Source organism: Chaetura pelagica, unplaced genomic scaffold (genome assembly GCF_000747805.2).
Source record: "Chaetura pelagica isolate M959 unplaced genomic scaffold, ChaPel_1.0 scaffold82, whole genome shotgun sequence".
Taxonomy (NCBI): Eukaryota; Metazoa; Chordata; class Aves; order Apodiformes; family Apodidae; genus Chaetura; species Chaetura pelagica.
Window position 1 is genome coordinate 313,055 of NW_009952990.1, and position 18,897 is coordinate 331,951.

Consider the following 18,897-nt stretch of genomic DNA (forward strand, 5'->3'; position numbering starts at 1 on the left):
ACTCCCCCTCCCCAAGAAAAAAAAAAAAAAAAAAAAAAAAAAAAAGACTAAACTAAACTGTGAGAATTATTATTAAAAAATCCAACTCTGTCTCTTACATAGCAGGAAACAAAGGCATCTACTTTCTACCCTTCACCTCCATTTCCAACAGCACTTTACCTCACTGATTCACCTCTCTGATTTACAGTACATTTAAACATTAAGTGTAAACATTAAATTTAAATCTCTGGTTTGAATTTAATTTCAATGTTAGACTGTAGCCAGGTCTCATTTAATCATGTATCACTACTTTTCTATATCTTGGCTAATAATCTTTCCAATGGCCCCTTCACCTTAAAAATACTCCTGGAAAACCCGTTCAAGAAAATCCTTCACTTAGTTTTGATGCATATAAGGAGAAGCAGCAGTGATTCTGTCTGCCCAGTAACTTACATTACTTAGGACTGTCTCTTCTCTAGATGATACCTTTTAAATTCTTTTTCCTAAAGTGTCTGAGATTCAGGATATAACTTTTGCTCAGATCAGATAGAAAAGATGTGCTTTCCTAAAATCTTAACACTTTAGCCCACTTGCTAATGTAAGCTGTACCAGTAGGATGGCTAGTGCTACTATACCTTCGACGAGTTTAGCAAACAAAATTAATTATGCCAACAAAAACCCATGTAATCTGCCATTATTCCTTTTGTCCTGGGTGACAGCAAGAGGGTTTGCTCATAAAGTGTTAAAAAAAGTAAAGCATACCTCTTGATGTTATAGTAAGATTTCATCAAAATAATGAGTGTAACCTTGTTATTTCTTTCAAGAAAACAAAAATTCATATGTTGAAGAGAAGAGCTAAGAAGGTGATATGAGTAGAGAACCAAGATAGGCTAATAGGCTACATATATAGTGAGAAAGATGACAATATCCTGGTTTGGTTATCCTTGAGAGTGAAAAAGCCTGCTTAATTTGGGCCACTGTTTAGTGATAAGAGAAAAAGGAGTGAGGAAGTAAAAAAAAAAAAGAATATTTATGCTGAATGACAGTGATACCATCCAAGGAATGGGGCATACAGTAGTTTTGTTGTTTAATACTGAGATCATATCAAAACTGTAACAGCGAGTAGCAATCGAGCAAAGAACGTAATGGGAAAAGAGAATGGATTAATGTATTGATTTCCGTGTTCCATTTAAAGGAAAAGTAGGTAATTTATCCTTTGAGAAAAAGGAAGGGAAAAGTTGGGGCGAGCAACACATCAAAAGACTTTTTTTTTTACACTCATCTCTAAAAACTTATGGAGAGACTCAGAATCCAGTGAAGTAAGTAAACAGCTCCCACTGATTTGAGCAAGCTTTGGGAAAGGTAAAAAAGATTTACATATTGCATTTCTTAAAAGTTTCTCAAGCAAGAGTTTAGCCTTATTTATAAAAATTAAAATAAAATAAAATTGGGCACTTCCTGCACTCACTGTAACTGGAATTTCTCTAAGAGAAATACTGTACTGACACATACTTGTTGCCATAGTGGAATGAGCCAGGAAATCACAGTATGACATGCTAAAACTTCAAGTACATACACTGCTATCTTTCACACTTATCATTGAAAAAGAATCCTCTCTTAGATCTTGTGTTACCCTTCTGACCACTACCTGGCATACCCAAGAAGACTTGGAGCAGCTGGAAATGAAGCTGAGTTTTGTGGATCAGCAGCTAAATGCTCAGTGGTTAATGTGCTCAGTGTCCACTTGCAAAGCTACAGTGGCCCCATGTATTTCAAACATTATGTTTCCATAATACCTGGTCATTATAGGATTCCTGTTTAAGTACAGCTATTTGGCTTTTCCCAAAGTAAAAAAGCTAAGGACTTCAGGATTTTTTAAACTGCACTTTAAAAGGCTAGGAAACGTCAGAATAACTCAGCTCCATATTTTAATCTCTTGGTGAGATTAAAAAAAATATTAATTTCATTTGATGGCAACTGTTCATCTTTAATTTGAAGAATTTTTCTATTTTTAAATGAGAATGATGCATTATTCTTTCACATAAGAAACAGATACAAAAAGTATAATGACCACTGGTGTCCTTATCCTTGTCTGAAAATTTCTATAGGCAAATAGGCAACATATTGCACTTCAATGTAGATTTGAGATTTCTGCTACTGAAACATGCCACTGTAGTACCAAGCAAGATCTCATCTCTTTTGTGACACACTGATCACCATCACTGATCTTTTAAAAATTCTCAGTGTCACAAGTATGAATATAGTAAAAATAAAAGCATTCATCCTATATAGACTTTCCCTAGAAACATCAGAATGGAGAAGAATAAAAAGAGATCTTTCTTATGTACAAATCTGAACCATCTAAACTAGACCATTTCTGGTCACAACAGCTAATACAACTTTGTTTAAAATACAGCCCTTTCTATTTATGTTTCATGCTGCACCACTCTTAATAGACCATTAAGTCATGCCAGGCTGATTTATGTCATGAAAACTTCCCAGAGCAGAGTGAAATGCGTCATACAGCCACATTGCTCTTAAATGTGAGTAGTCTCCATTTAACTAATAATAAATTTGAAAAACTCATAATAGATGCCTTATCCATTTCTCTCTTTTCCAACATGGTAGGGACGTGAAATTTTTGTAACTTGGTTGATCTCCTTTTACTTTGTTAATGAATTCCAAATAGTTAATTTCTATTCAGGTGGAAAAAGTAGCTAGCTACTTGCTGCATGTCTCCTCTTTCTCGGAAGATGAGTCATAGCATATAACAATATATTAAGTAAACTTGACTTACCGCAAGGCAACTAAATATAAATAACTGTATTTTCACTTGGATGTAGTAGAAAATAATTTGAAAACTGAGTAGTTTGTCATCTTAATGTCTTTTTCCATTATTAGTAAAAACGGTAAGTGAAACATCAGGTAATTCTTCTTAGAACTTCTGTTTGAACTTCAGGTCCTCTGTTTCAAAGCAACTACTTTTGAAAAGATAGTCAGCATTTCTTTCAGTGTGACTACACGAAGCTTTGAGGTTCCTCCCAACTTTTGTGCTTCTTTTAGCAACTATTCTGCTCGGCTCCCATAAGAAATACAGCAGAATGCAAAAGTGAAAAACAAAAACTTGAAATAACAATAGAAATAGTCTAAATAGGGACAAATATCTCGTTTCCTAAACCCATCTGTTGTAAATCCTTCTGGAAATCTTTTTAAAAAGCTATAAATAAGAGTACATCTATTTTGGTAACGGGCAACACATTCATTCAAATAGAAAATGAGTATTCTTCAGTTTGCAAAAAGAATTTAAATCCTGGAACATTACAAATGCATTTCTTTATTCTTCAGTGACAAGTCATTGAAAGATAATGCTTTGGTCTTGTTTAAAACACAACAAAGACAAAATATGTCTGCTTTGAATTGGACATACTAATGAAAGGTAGAGGTATCTAGATAATTCTCAGGTGTCACAAAAGAATATAAACTTTTAAAATGCTCCCCTGCAGTTTAATGTATACATAAATATATAAATATACTTCTACTATAATGTCAGCCTTCTAGAGAGCTGTGACATTAATAACCTTAAGCAGTGTCTACTTCAGCTTCCTTCTGTAAGGAGGGGTATTTTTGCTCTGCATTCCAGTTAACTTCCTGAACAAAAAAAAAATGCTACAAGACTTGATTCACCATTCTTATCAAATGACAATTTTAACAGTTTCAACTGGGATTCCTAGCGGGGAACTGGTGGTGGAAAGAGGAGTTACTTTGTTTTGCCTTACTGGGCTTTAACTGTTCAATAAACAAGATCGGTAGCCACTTGCTATCTCGTGAATGAACCAGTGATATCAACCGCAATCAGTTTAATTTCAGGCAATAAAGATATACACTATTATAAGGACAGCAGTACCTTTTCTACAGGTGCAGGATCAGATAAAAGTGTTCTAAAGAAAAGTGATCTACTTATACACAGTAATCACTACATATACACTTTCTGGCAGTTGCATAAGTTAACTATCTTTGGAATTTGACTTATTTATGTAACAGTCTTTTCACAATTGATAATCACTAAATTGAATTATTTTATAAAGGCCACATGCCCATATATTTATTTTAAGATCACTCGTTCTCATTTATGCATCCTGAATAAATAATGTAAAAGGAGAATTTTCTTTGTACCAGATACTCACCTGCAACAAAATAAAACAGTGTAGGCAGGGAATATGTGTCTTTTGATTTGGTTGGTTTTTTTGGTCGTGGGGCCCCAGGAGTGGCTCCATTAAGAAGCTGAGAAGCTCCTGCTCCCTATTCAAAACCAGCTAAAGATACCATTAGAGTGACAAAAGATGCGCCTCAGTGATTGACATATGAAAGACCTGAGACCTGAGCAAAGGAGCACTTAAAGAAGGAGAGGAGCTGTGCTGGAGAAGGGATCTGTGCTGGTGGTTGGCGAGGAAGAAGGGGAAGAAGGTGCCCAAGCAGAAGTTTCCCTGCAACCCATGGTGAGATGGCAGCTGTGCCCCTGTACTTGTGGAGGAAGGTGGTGGAACATTCCCTGAAGGCGCCAGGAGGAGTGAACTTGGCCACTGGACTTGGATTATGCAGATGTAGAAAACCCCAGCGCCAGGGCAGGTGGCTGTTCCCGAAGCAGCCCCTGACTCTGTGGGAAGCCCAGGCTGAAGCAGCTCCGGACCTCGTGGGATGGACTCATGAAAGAGGTTCGTGGAGGACTTTCTCCCATGGGAGGGACCCCGTGGGGAAGCAGGGAAGGACTGTAAGGAATCCTTATTCCTGAGGAGGAAGGAGCAGCAGGAACCACCAGCCTGTGAACTGACTCTAAACCCCATCCCCTGCCCCCCTGTGCTGCTGGGGGGAAGGAGGGAGAGAAACTGGGAACAAAGGGATTTGGGCCCGGGAAGAAGGGAGGGGTGGGGCAACATATGCAAACCCTGCTCTGTGTGTGTGTCTGTGTCTTGTGTGTGTTTGATTAGTGTGAAATTAAATTATTATTTTTTTCCCCAAGTTGAGTCTGTTTTCCTGGGATCTTAATCAGTGAAGATTCCTCCTTGTCCTGTGTCTCGACCCATGAGCTTTGTCCTCCTCATCCCAGTGTGTGTGTGTGGTGGGAGAATTGAGTGAGAGGCCCTGGGGCTGTTCCTTTGTTGTCATGTTGGGCCCCAACTAAGACAATATGTCAAATTGACCACAGCATGGTCACACAAGGGAATCATACACCTGGACATAAAGTAACTTGAGACTAAGAACTTCTGTATAGGCTTTGGAGGTGCAATCATGGATGATTCAATGGCCTGAAAAGTCTTTAAAAAGAATCATTGTTCTGAAATGAGACACCATCAATACTGCTAAAACCTGCAATTTTCTTGTGAATCTCCAGTCATCTATTTTATGTGGCTTTCACAGAGCCTGAAACAATCTCTGATTTGTGATTTTTTTTCTTGCCTTTCTTTCAAGAGTGAGCAAAATGAGAAAAATTTCTAGAACTAAGATACTTTTAATCTTGTAGCATTTTCTCAATCAATGAAGAAGCAGCCACAGATATACCCTCTCTCCAACATAAGACATTTAAATTGGAAGCACACTAAATTCAAGTTCTATTTCCTAAGAAAAGGAAGAAAAAATATGAGTTTACTCTGGTTTTACACTGTTACAACTCCTGGGAATTAATTCCTTCAGCACTAGCATAATGCCAGAGTAATATAGCAGTGACTGTAGCTTAAAGTTTGCTAACAAAATGCCAAATAGAGAACTGTGAATTTCCATTCTGTACGAGGAATTCTCAAGGTATGAATAAGCTATGTCGTGACTGCAGAGATACTTGGCTTGGCTCTATATACGCTAGTTCAAGCAAGATAATAAGCATGGGATCACCTTAGTTCTGGAAACAGAGACCTAACTCGGATTTATCTTTAAATTTTTAGTGTAGGAATTAAAAATCCGGAAGTTACCTTCCTCTGGACTAGTTATTCAAAGCAGTCTGTATCCTCTACAGTGCATTCCAAAATGCACTCTAACATGACCCAAGGGCAAAAATCAATAATGAACTTTCTTAATAAGCATGGAAATCTACTCCATCCCCTCTTCAATTTCAGGACTACTTTACTTCAAAACTCTTTGAAAGATACAAGAAAGACAAGACATGCAAAGCCTGTGCTTTTACTGCTATGCAATAAAAGCATAATGAGCTGATCTTTTAGGGCCAGGTAGAAGCTCACCAAAGTCAATACAATCCTTTCTGTGGCTTTTATACGAGGCCCTTAAATAGACTGTTAGAAAAATCTGAATGAGTGATTTTGGCTCAGTATCACCACACCTACTCTGTTTCACTGATTTGTATTTGTTGGTGATTTGGCAAATGCATTTATACATGACACAGAAGAAAATACAAAGTTCAGAAATAGCAGTTTGTCAGTCAAAATCACTTGCCTGGTGTTAGACAGTTAAAACCATTAAGCACTGGCTGCTAATGTCAGCCAGTTAAATGCTGTTGCAAATGAAAGATGAAGCATTGCATGAAGCCATGCTAAAATGGATAGAAGGATGGTTACTTACCTACGGGGCGAGCTGTTGACATTACAATGGTGTAGTGAGAACATAAAAAAGAAATTAAAAAAAGAAAAGAATATCTGTCAGAATGCATGACGTGTAATGTTACCTTCCACTATGGACACTACCATGATCACTAACCCCTCAAATGACAGCCTAAATAAAATGTTTAGTCATATGCCACCATCATCACATTGACTTGAGCATAGCATCTGAACAAGCTGACTGGAACCACTCTCTGAGAAACATTTTATCATCTTCTTTGCATGCCATCATCAAATATCATTGTTAATGCCTGATGAAAGAAAAACTGCATTGCATTAGCACAAACTTCTAGATCCTGATGAACACATCAATTTAAGCTGCAGACTGCCAAATGTCATGCCAGTAGATGCAAGGTGTTTGGTTTCTGAGTCAAATACCAATTGAATTTTAAGCATGATCAGTCAGTACAGCAGCAAGGGCTCCAGAAAGCCCAGGACAGCTTTTCTCATTCAATAACTGGCATGAATGCTTACAGCACACTGCTTTTTCCTCACTGTCAGTGCTGATGAAAATATAACAAATGGTCTGAAATGGCCGCAGGGATTTCAACCCAGAAACTCCCAAATTACAGCTTAGATAACTTCTAGTTCCTAAAAAAAAACTGCTACTAAATGATGGACAGGTTAATACTGTTTCAGGTTGATATCAAGATTGAAAGCTGCTGCTGCAACAAGTGATTCCATGATTATAGCAACAGTCTTTCGTTACATTTATGCTGAGGAAGAGGGCTGTCAGTCCCTGTGTTAATAAAATACAGACAACTCCTTCAGAAGAGCTGAAAAGTTGGACATAAAATAGACTCTAGGTTACATCTTTGGAGGCAAAACTCCCTTTATTTTAGCAGCAGAAGTAGTTACACATTTCTGAGCAACAGCACAATTCTTTTCCTTTTTTATCTTTTCTTTATTATTTTTTATTATTATTTTCCCCAAGAAGTTAACCATCTCTGTATGCTTATGTGCACCTGGGCTCAAATGTAAATAAACAGATTCAGAGGCAGCACAGCATCCAAAGACCTTCTTAGTTCTCAACTTTTCTGTGGCTTTATCCTTATTTTGGCATAACCGCTTCACGTAACTATTTCAAGTCTTCTGTCCTTTCTCATCCATCATCTATTAAAATACCTTCTCACTTCTAAGAACATATTCTTTCTTTCGCAGAGAGATGAGGAATAAGAGTGATATGCATCTTTCCAAGAAAGAGCATGAAGCATCAAAAAATCACAAATTCAAATCACAAATTCAAATCACAAAATTCAAATTCTGTTGTTCTTTGTGGCAGTTTACACAAACTCCCTGACTGCCTCCTCATCCCTTGCTTTGATATCATGGAGCCATGAATGGGGAAACCAAGGACTACGCTGTTGTTGCCAGTTTTGTAGCTGTAACACTTCCAAGGATCAAGGCATCCTCAACATTAATTTTAAAATGCTACATTGTTGTGCTCTTCTACATGACAAGTAATTGTGGTAAAAACAGTTTTAGACAAAACTGGTAAACATTTAAGATCCCAGAATTAAGGCTTTCTTAAATTAAAAAGGCTATTATTTACGGTCTCTTTAAAATCAATGGGAGTTTGCACAGTCCTTAGTTTTCTGAAAATTCAGAGTAATAGCCTTCTCTGTTGAATTTATTGACTTTTCTCATTTTCTGTCATATTCTGAACCTTTCATATGCTCCTAATATTGTGGGTTCCTTTGTGTTGAATAAACAGTATATATTTGACTAAATAACAAACCTAGGAGGGAAAAATACCTAAGATAATAAAAACCTGCTTTTACTGTAGGAAAATCGATTAAATTTTATATTTCCTCAGGTTTCATTCACCTTAATTTCACCAGGTTCAAGATTCTGTGATTTCAAAGGATTTTCTTCTTGGTTTTATTTATTGTTTATATCACATGTTTTGATTGCAAATCTAAAAGGTTTGCTCCAGTAATCTATACAGTGGATACAGTTCTAGGAGTGTTTAAAGGCTATCAAATGGGTTGCCAGATTTATTGGATGCCATGATTACACCTGTGACAAAGGAACAGAATATTTCCCAGAGTTCATTGTAGTGGGTACTTTCTTCATGTTACGAAATGGAAAAAACAATCTCTATACAAGCATGTAGCAGGTAATTCTACTTCTTCAGTTTAAAATGGGAAGAGTTGCATTATCACTTATTGTCTAAAGTGAACATTGAGGTAATATTTTAGCAGCTGCATTATCACAATACTCTTCTTTTCTTTGTTATATACTAACATATTCCCCACTACAAAGCCACTTGGTGCTGTTTTTCCCCTTTGAATTCAGCAAATTAAACTGAACTGTGTCTATGCATTAAATGGATGAAAATGGAAGCTGGCCTCTTGGGTCAGTTGACCCCAGTTCTAATAAAGCAATCCACTGAGACTTTGAACATTTGATTTAATGTGTATGAAAAGAGGAGAACAGATAAAGCCAAAAATGTTTTTATTAACCTTTCACAGCTCTACTGAAAATCGTCAGCATGCACCACTAAACTGTGAAATAGTATCTGCATGATATCCATTGTGTCAAATTGCTGCTTATCTTTTGAAATGAAGTAATAACTATAATATTCTATTTAGTCATATGGAAATATTAGCCTACAAACTTTTTCTCTCCCCATAATATTTAGCATGTCTATATCTACTGTCATGAAAGACATTTTGGCAACTCATTATTCTACTGGTCTTAAAACCTCTTTGCCACATCAAACAGCAGCACATAAACACTGAGTAGATACTAGACACCAAAAATATTTTAGGAGAGAGTAAATCAGTGTTTACCTTGTAATACTTAAAAAAAAATAATTAGGATTTTCCTTTTCCTATGACTAGGGTTTATCTTTCAAATAAAGAGTAATGGTAGAGGGTTTAATTATGGCACAGCTAAGTACATGATAATACTATCTGCATTATGTTTGGCATTAATCAACACAGTCACTTGTTATACTCTTTATACTTATTAGAGAAAGGAATGATAGTCTAAACTGATGGCTCACACAGTAACGTCTAAGCCCAGAGCTCTGTAGTGTCTCTATATGCATATATATGCATCTGTTCTTCAATAAAAAACCCCCATTAGAATCGCTCTCTAACTGCAGAGATCCTATCCCATTGAAGTAAATTAAAATTTTGCCTGAGATATCAACAGGACTGGGATTTCACTCCTGTTGTAAAGAAGCACCTGCAATTGCAAGGGGTACATAAAACCCAAACAATACCAGGTAAGGGTGTAGCCCATTTCATCAGAAAGAAATGTATCCATATAGGACACAGGCCCTCTCTCCACGGGAACACTCACCTCGTACAGTGAGGGTAGCAGAGGCTTCCACTTTTCCAACTCGATTCTCAGCAATGCATGTGTAGGTTCCTTCATCTGTACTCATGGCCTTCTTAATGCGCAATGTGTAGTCATCTTTGATGTCATACCTGCATTACAGAAAAAGAATGAAAACTCCTTCTGTAGACAACAGAAATGAACAAAAACTCTCACCTGGAATGTGCCAGTCTGAATCTATATTGGAGCCAACTTTGGAAGATAAATTATTATCTAGCATTAGATAATTCCACCAAACATTAATCTTCATGACATTTTTATTGCACTCTACATTAGTTAGAAACTTTACACAGAATTAGTATTGCTATGTTCACTCAGTATTAGGCCTTTATTAATAATATCATTCACTTTGTCCTTGATCTAGAGCAATAAGATAAAATTAAGCTATCAGACATCAGTTATCAATACATGACAGCTCAGGTTTATCATGCCTTTAACCATATGAGCTATGCATTTTACCTTCTGGTGATTTGGAAATTTTCCTTTATATATAGTTTTTCTGTACACCAGCAACTCCCTAGGGAAACTATGAACACGTTGGTAGGATCTGACACTACACAATTACAAACAATAGAAACTATATTTACGCTCTGGAAAGTGACATTTATTGAAGAGGTAGCTTAAAGGAGATTTATCAGTTTCACAGAAAGACTACAAAATTATTCATTAAGAGTGGACAATAACATTTTCTCTTTGTTAAAATAAATTAGAAACAATTCAATTATGTTCTGTTTGTTTCTGCTCTTGTAATAATTCTAAAACTGTGAGGATGTATAAAATTTGAAAGAATATTAATAAAGCTTCAGCTTGCAGTGTGCATTCATTCTTAAGCTATTTAGACTGCTTAAACCTAGTAAAATATTTTCAGTTACATTGTCATCATCCTGCAGAAGTCATGATTAACAAACTATTTTGGCTCTGATCCAAGGGTCATTAAATTCAAAAGGAGTCTTCAGCTTATATGAAATTTCTTTGGCTTCCAAATCAGGAAAACCACAGTTTTCAGTATGGATATTTTACTCTTGAAATACTCTATTGTAAAATTATTTTCAACAACGTTTCTCCTAAACATAATAAGCCCATGGTACCTTAAGTCACCTTAGAGTTTGCTTCAGATTCTAATATATCAAAAACCGAAATACAAGCACAGAACTAAAGAGAGATGAGGACTTCAGGAGACATCGATACTCTTTCTCATTGTATACATACTCATCACATAACTTCAGAAGATTTAATTTACCTTCTTTTTGTTATACAGTAAAGACTTTATAGATTTGTTCACCAAACATTGAAATCCTATGGAAGAGCACTCTTAAATATTTTGATGAATAAGAATGTAATGTAATTAGTTACAGGAATGTTGTGAGGCTCTATTAGCATTTTAAAATGCTTTGGGAATCTGAAACATAAATTTCTGTGTACATGATATACATTGCTATTGGTTCCTTTAGTACAGATTTGTAGAGACTGTGTCCTAACACACTTGAAAGCATCTTAACTCAAAGGATCCTATCTGTTGAAACGTTTCAAGTTCCGCTATGTGTAATGAAAGCTCACATCAATTAGAGCATTACTAGCAATTCCAAGAATAAAGAGAAGTCAACATGTCTTTTCACACTCACCACAATACAGTACAGCTTCATTCTATGTTCAGTAAGTCCATTCTATTCATTAGCAAAAAATAAATTAAAAAGGAGCAAATTGAGGCTAACCATTCTGTCAGATGAAAGCATGAACACATGTAATACCCATTTTGTTAAGAATTACACGTAATTATATTTATATGCAGTATTTCAGGTTTAACTTAACAAATAAGAGATAAGCCAAGGGGAAGAATAAGTACGTGCCATAGCAAACTTCAGAAACTTTTAGGGACAACATTTTTACTAGTATAGTAGTACTTGGGGGGTGGTGGCTGGTGGGGGTGGGGAGTGAGTTATGACCATACAGAACTTAATACACTGTTTCTGGAGCAGTACAGATCTATTGCAACTACATTTAACAGCCATATGCAGTTGAGGAACATTTCTTCTCAACTGCTCACAAATTATGTGATTTTGCATGCTATGCTGCACTAGTCAATGGCAAATAGAAATCACTGTTTTCATAAGAGAGAAAAGGCAAATTGTCTCCCTTAAAAATCTCAACATGACAACAGTATCCCACAATGATGGAACAGTTATTTGTCTTTGACAACCACAGAATTGCAGACAAGAGAAAATGCTTATTTTCTTGACATGAGGCCAGCCCTGGGGGACTAAAAACGTGAAGTTTTATTCAGCTCCTGTAAGACGAGAAAATTAAGATCAGTTGTAATATAAATATAAGTTGGATATAGGAATCACAGTTACAAAAGCTGGGTAAAAATTAGCCATTTATTCTACTGCTTTTTTGTTTGTTTGTTCTTTTGTTCATTTGTTTAGGATGAATAACATCCCTGTAGTTCACACACTGCTGCTGAGGTGAAACCAGACAGGCAGCAGGACTATATCTGACTGAGTGGTTGCTTGAACTGTGATGCAGGCAGCCTAGGACAGGTCCCTCCAGCCTGCTGTGGGCTGCAGCTGACTTGCCTTTCTCCATCCCACGGATGTGCTGGTGCTGGCATGCCAGCCAGCTGCCTTGGGGTCTTCGGCAGGCTTTATGCTTGCACCTGCCAATCATGCAAACTGTGCAAATGCTGCTGCGGGAAGGAGCCAGCTGCATGGCATGCCAGGACGCAGAGTGAGGGTACTGCCATCATCTCCCACTTGGGTCGTGAAACGGAGGGTGGCGTCAACATGTCACTGTCATGGCCCAGTTATCAATTACTTCAAGGAGAGGTCCAGCTTTCCCAGTCTACTTCTCCAACAAGGCCATATTGGGTTTTTGGACCACCCTGACAGAACATGCCATCTAGCAATTAGATTCATACATAGATGGACCCATGGGACATTACAACCATCTGCTGTCCTGCGGTATTGATACACTGCCCCTCAGTCATCTGTTCCACCCACAGTGTCCCCAGAAGTCACCATGGTTCAGAACTTTGACAGATGAAGCAGGCAGGAAGGAGAAAGGAAGAAAACTGGCTTTTAGCCTGATCCACAGCAGCACAAGGAGCTTGTGCAAGATAGGGACCATGAAGTTACAAGCGGAGAACCCTGAGTATGTTTTTAGTTTCTCAAGCATCCACCTGCACAGTCTTGGAACAGTGTCTTGTCTTCTCTCCGTCCCAGAGCCCCACATTCCCATGGCCACCTGAGCTTCTGAAGAAGTGCACTCTCTTCTGTATTAGTGCTACTGAAAACTTGGAAATCAGGACCAGGTCCTCTCTGACTGCTAACACTAACCACAGAGAGAGGATATCAGGCTCCTGGATGGATGATGGAATGGTTGAAAACCAGAGCATACCGGTTAAGTTGATTTTTAATGCTGCCAGTGTGCTAAGAAAGCAATGTCTTCCAAATATGTGCAGTGTCAAGAAACACCTTCTGACATATTGCCCAAATCTTGCTGACTTCTAGCCAATTATTGCCAACATTCAGCTAAAAACAGAGCATCAGACATCAGTTTCACATGTTTATGGTCAGATAATTGATTTTAAGTACTTCTCTTTGTCAAACATTTGGAGGTGCTTAACCTTTCAGTTAAGTTTAGACTTCAGCACTCAGGCTGAGCTGGATGAGGTCTTTTAAACAGCTAGTCAGCCTGTGCCTAGATATAAACCAGCCACTTTTGGGCACCACATTACATAATTTCTGTTCTACAGGTAATAGAGAAGGTCTGCCTTTAATTAACTGAGAAGAAAGGGAGAGTGGGAGAAGGGGAAGGAGGAAGGGGACTGGAAAGGAAGAAAGTGAAAAAGCGAGCAGATGAGAAAACACTGCTGGTGAGGAAATCCTAATAGAAATTGGGTGATTTTGAGTGAAATCTGGCAGTCCCTGGCACATATGAATGCGTTCATTGTTGCTAGTTTTGATTAATGACAGTTGTACAATAGTGTGCTGACAGTCACTGCCATACAGACACAATTTTTTTTAATATGAAACACTGCTGAAAATGCAACCCAATCAGATTTGGCCCCTGAACAACATGTGCTATCATCACTGTACCGTGAATTGAGATTGATTGGTAACCAGCTGTGACAAAGTGGGAAAAAGAGCCTTGTTTTTTTCAAGAAAAGAAAAAAAGGGAAAAAAAACCTGAATTGTGTCAAAACCATTACCATCTGCTCAACCAAATAACAAATCAAACAAAACACATTAACTGTTTTTAAGTGCCACAAATTAATGTACTGACATTGGATTCATGTACTGTCTTAAGTATCTGAGAATAATCTTTAATTAAGCTGGTTTTGTCACAGTCAGATTTTGTCTTTCCCTCACATTCAAAAGTGTATGTGTTCATACTCAGCCACTAATCTTTCACAGTTATCAAATAAAAACTAAAAAAAAAAAAAAAGAAAGATAATTTACTGAGCTTACATAGATTCAGTAATATGCTTTTCTGCATTTGTTACACATTTTAGTGAGGGCTTCAAATAACCCCTAGATATCCAGATTTTCAAAAATGTGCACGCAGATATGCAAAAAAATATACACACCTCTTTGTCTTTTGCATGTACAGGTAGCAAAACTCTGTCTGCAGCTGGGGCCATTACAGTCCTAAATAACCAAGTATGCCTAACGGATAATACAAGGATTCCCTTGCTTCAATAGTGTATTTTGAAGTTGTGAGAATGCATTATTTAATACATCAAATCCAACTCAAAAAGTCATATTTCTTGCTAAAGGGAGTGTGCAAGAGAAGAAGTCAGATCTTAACTAATGCCACTGACCTCAAAAAATGTACATCAGCTTGTGCCAGGTACCTATTTTCTTCTAAAACATAACTGTAAATTAAAATTAAAAGAACCAAAACAACTTTGTGTGTAGGCTTTCCTTTTTTTTTTTTTTAAGGGATGGCACAAAAATTACTTTGCTCCATTTTCTTTCGCCTGTTTGCCAGACTATTTTGCAAAACATGCACAAAGCTTCAAGACTGCTCAGATAGGGAGGCCAAATAAAGAGATGCTACTGGCCAAAACCAGAGTAAACAGGAGCTCGTTAAGGAGGTTTAAGCTTCTGTCTCCACTTCTCTTTTGTGGTGCTGGCACTTCAGCTCCCAGCATAGTGCCACAGCTTTTTCCTGGCTCTCGGTGGCAGATGGAGGGAGCCAGAGAGAAGCTGTCGTGAGATAGGAAGCGTGAGCTCGTTACTGGCTTCAGCCTTGTGTTGATCCAGGAGCAGAATGGAGAGCCTCCATGGCCAGAGCTGCAGCCAGCCCTACTGCCAGCTCCCTTACAAGAAATGTTACACTTCTATTTTGTGCACTGATAAGCAGAAGAAGAAAGAAACACAAACCTACATGACTTACATGACTGACAGCTTTCTGAGGGAAAAATAAAGGAGTCCTTTTATTTTTTTATTTTTTATTTTTTTTTCCCTAGCAAAACGTAAATCAGTGACAGAGAGGGCACTGATGTATTTATTTGTGTGCACTGGTCTCAAATTACTCTGTTGTCCCCCTGAAATCAAGGCTGCTTGTTGCTGGGTGGCTCGAAGACACTGCTTACAGCTATGATAAATTGATCTACTAGAGAGCTATCCCCAAGGTGCTGCCGGGATGGCTGCCACTCACATACCCATGTCCAGATTTCCATTTATCCTTTGGTTACCCAGTTCGTGCCATAGAAAGGTATAAGGCAATATGACATCACGTTGAATTTCTTTGTGTCAGGTATATATGAAAGCAGTCATATAAGATGATCCACTGGCTTTATTCCAACAAACCAGAAACAGAGATAAGTGATACAGGTTAATCTTCACTATTTTCATTTTCTTAAAATATACTGACAACAGGTTCTGCTTTACTCCAAAGTCTTTCATGGGTTGTCATCAGCCAATTAGTTGCAATTTCTCATAGTGAACACTCTCAATCGCAATAATCTAAACCACAAATCCACACTGCACTGGGCCTTAAACCATGGCATTCAATAAAGTGGCCTAAATCTTATAAAAGATGTACACAACAGTTACAGTCATTGGGCCAAGACTGTGAAACCATACCTATGCCTGAGGAAATGGTGTTAACCAACTTCAGTGAAAGCATTACACTATGCAGTACTAGTCTCATGTGCAAATATACACATAACTGCATGTAACTAAAGCTTCACAAAGTCAGTAGCTCAGGAATGAACCAAGGAAGAAAAATGAGACTACCATTTTTTCTCTTTGAAAGAATTTTGAAACAAATAGAAGAACAAAATATATGTTGGGGAATCAGTGTCTCAGTAAACTCTGTCTGAACTGATGCAAACTCCATCTTTTACCTCCACATCTCTCTTTGCACAAAGTACTCATAGGGAATTACCACATGATAATTACCCAAAATGGGCTTCTGATTTGATTTTAGTTCCAGACAGAGCTCCACATTTCAAAAACTGGAACATCAGTGGAAGTATGAGCTAAGAGACCATGTAATGACTTGGCATAGAGACCTATCCTCCTGTCACCAGAAGTAGCCCTTTCTCTCACAGATGAGACACATTTGTCAGGCAGTTGGGGAGATTTGTATTATTAATGCCTATGTCATAACCCCATTCATCAGAGAAGCATCCTTGATTTTAACGGCTATCTCCTCAGCACAGGCCACTGAAATTTATTTTAAGGAAAAGCAAAATTCTGTTTTTTTCCACTTCTCTTCTTAAAACTTAAAAAGATCCTGCAAGGATTGGAAAACAGGAATAAGATCTGAGCCCAGATTGGCATCTTGCACGCACTAAATATAGCTTGATGCATTTTTTTTTAACATGAGCACACAGATCATGAGCAGCTTGAAATAAACAGAATTTGTGTTGGCCTGTCTATTATTATTTGCCCTAAGCATGATGAATGATCATGATAAACTTGTCAGAGAACTAACCAAAGTATTTTCTAATCTGTATTTCAAATCAGAAGCCAACCTTGAAGTGGTAATTAAAGATGAAGTCATGTTAATGTTATAATGAAACTGCCTTCAACAATACAGTTGAGCCAGAAGTCATAGTATCAAAATATGTATTTTGCTAAGGTAAGTAATTCTCAACATAGGACATAGCAATAGGAACTGGAGAGTTCTTAGGATTAAAACTTTATACTTGCAGTGTTTCCATTGATGGTTTTTGTTTGATTGTTTTGGTTTTTTTTAACTGAGATGACAACTTCAGTGTGCCATGCAGGGATGTTATGTGTTAAAGCAGAAGAAATCCCCTCAGGCCAGCCATTTCAGTAGCATCCAGGATGCTGTGGTCAGAGCTCTTGAATCTTATTTCTGCTTGAACATGACTACCAGCTTCCCTCTCCTTGCTCTATTGACAGTTTCACACTATCTTTATTTTTCATTCCATAATTTTAATAGCAAATAAAGTGATAATAGTGAACTTAAACTGTTTGCTATCCTTTTCAAGATACTTTTTAAGAAAGCAGGCTACCTCAATATTCTGAAGCTTACAATGTATAAACTATGTGATTACTGACCTTTCAATTAGCATACTCTGCTTTTCTGATACCACAGAAAGATTCAAGCACTAGAATTAATATGTTGTGAGAAATTAAACATTCTGTTTTCTTAGGTCTCCTTCCTGCAAGACCATTTATTTAGTGCAGTCTTCTGTGAGTGGAAAAATCAGAGAAATCCATGTTTGAGGCTAAACATGAAATTTTTTTCCAGAACTGCTAGTGACTTTACTAATTCTCTGAAATTAAAAAAAAAAATAAGATGTTAAATAAGAGAAAATAAATTCCAAAATATTCTTTTGTTAAAATCCTATTTCAAGTGCACTGCCAGTGATCACTTCATAGACTACCAATGGTTCACATAAAGTGAAGAGAAAATGTAGGCAGGACCGCTAGTTGACACAATTCCTTTATGGTTGCTGCCCATGGAATTGTAAAGCTATTTTCCCAATCTTGACCCCTATGTAAGCAACTGGAGTCTGTTTTCATGCATCTGCAGACAGACTGCCTGGAACAATAGTTCTTCTTCAGCTCTGTGGTGAGAACTGACACTTAACATGAAGCCAATTTAAATGTCAATGTTATTAACCATTTATCTGCTGATCACTCTAGCAAAGCCACACATCTAACATTTTTCCTCCCAGCATTTAATATTTCATACAAACTGAATGGCAAATAAGTACCGGATAAGCTATAGACCTTTGATGTAGCTGTGGACAATGTTTTACAGGACTGTAGTCAATACTATGTCTTGAGGGATTTAAAATGTCAAAAAATACTTTAATTTACACTTTCACTTGGCCATGTATTAATCAGAAAACTGTAAGGAATAGTTTTCCACTTACAGAAGAGGAAGATACCACTGTGAGGCAAAATAACAATCAGAGAAGAGGGATATTCAACCAAAAGAACAACAGGAGGGGGCTCTCCACCAGCACTGGGGTATGTCATCTTGACACTATACACAAAATGAAACCAGTTCCTGCCTCCCTTTTACACCTCATAACATCTCTGCCTCTAAATTATATGTCTGATTCCTCAGATTATTCAACATATCTGCTAAAAAGATGCTTACATTGCTGCAGCAGTCTGCTGAAATCCACCTGTGTTCAGTTAGGCTATGTGGACCCTCCACAAGTTGCACTGCAGCTTACCCTGAGCCAGCCATGTGCTGCTTTAAACCCAAGATAACAACATCTCTGCAAACTGCCTCCACTCCCTCCAGATGTATGTAAGAATACAAATAGCATATTAAACCTCTTTCTTTCACTGTCTCCTTTTGACAAGCTATTAAGAACATCCAATCTTCTCCCCTATGCTCCTCATAAAGGGACTTAATCTCTCTTTGATGCTTTAGCTTAGGAAACAAAAGATGGGCATGCAAATCATACTGGATATAACCAGAGGTGATGAATAGTACACGTGATATAGCTAATATGAAAAACATCCTT

The 18,897-nt window shown here is 37.4% G+C and overlaps 1 protein-coding gene across 1 annotated transcript in view; it reads right to left on the reverse strand.

The window, feature by feature from the left end:
• ROBO2 (roundabout, axon guidance receptor, homolog 2 (Drosophila)) overlaps nucleotides 1–18,897 on the reverse strand; it is a 406,098-nt gene that overhangs the window by 108,368 nt on the left and 278,833 nt on the right. The window contains exons 7-8 of the mRNA XM_009996507.1: nucleotides 9,894–10,021; nucleotides 6,544–6,555 (exon numbers count right to left, since the gene is read on the reverse strand). Of these exons, the coding sequence (XP_009994809.1) occupies nucleotides 6,544–6,555; nucleotides 9,894–10,021 (140 nt within the window). The remainder of the gene's footprint in view (nucleotides 1–6,543; nucleotides 6,556–9,893; nucleotides 10,022–18,897) is intronic.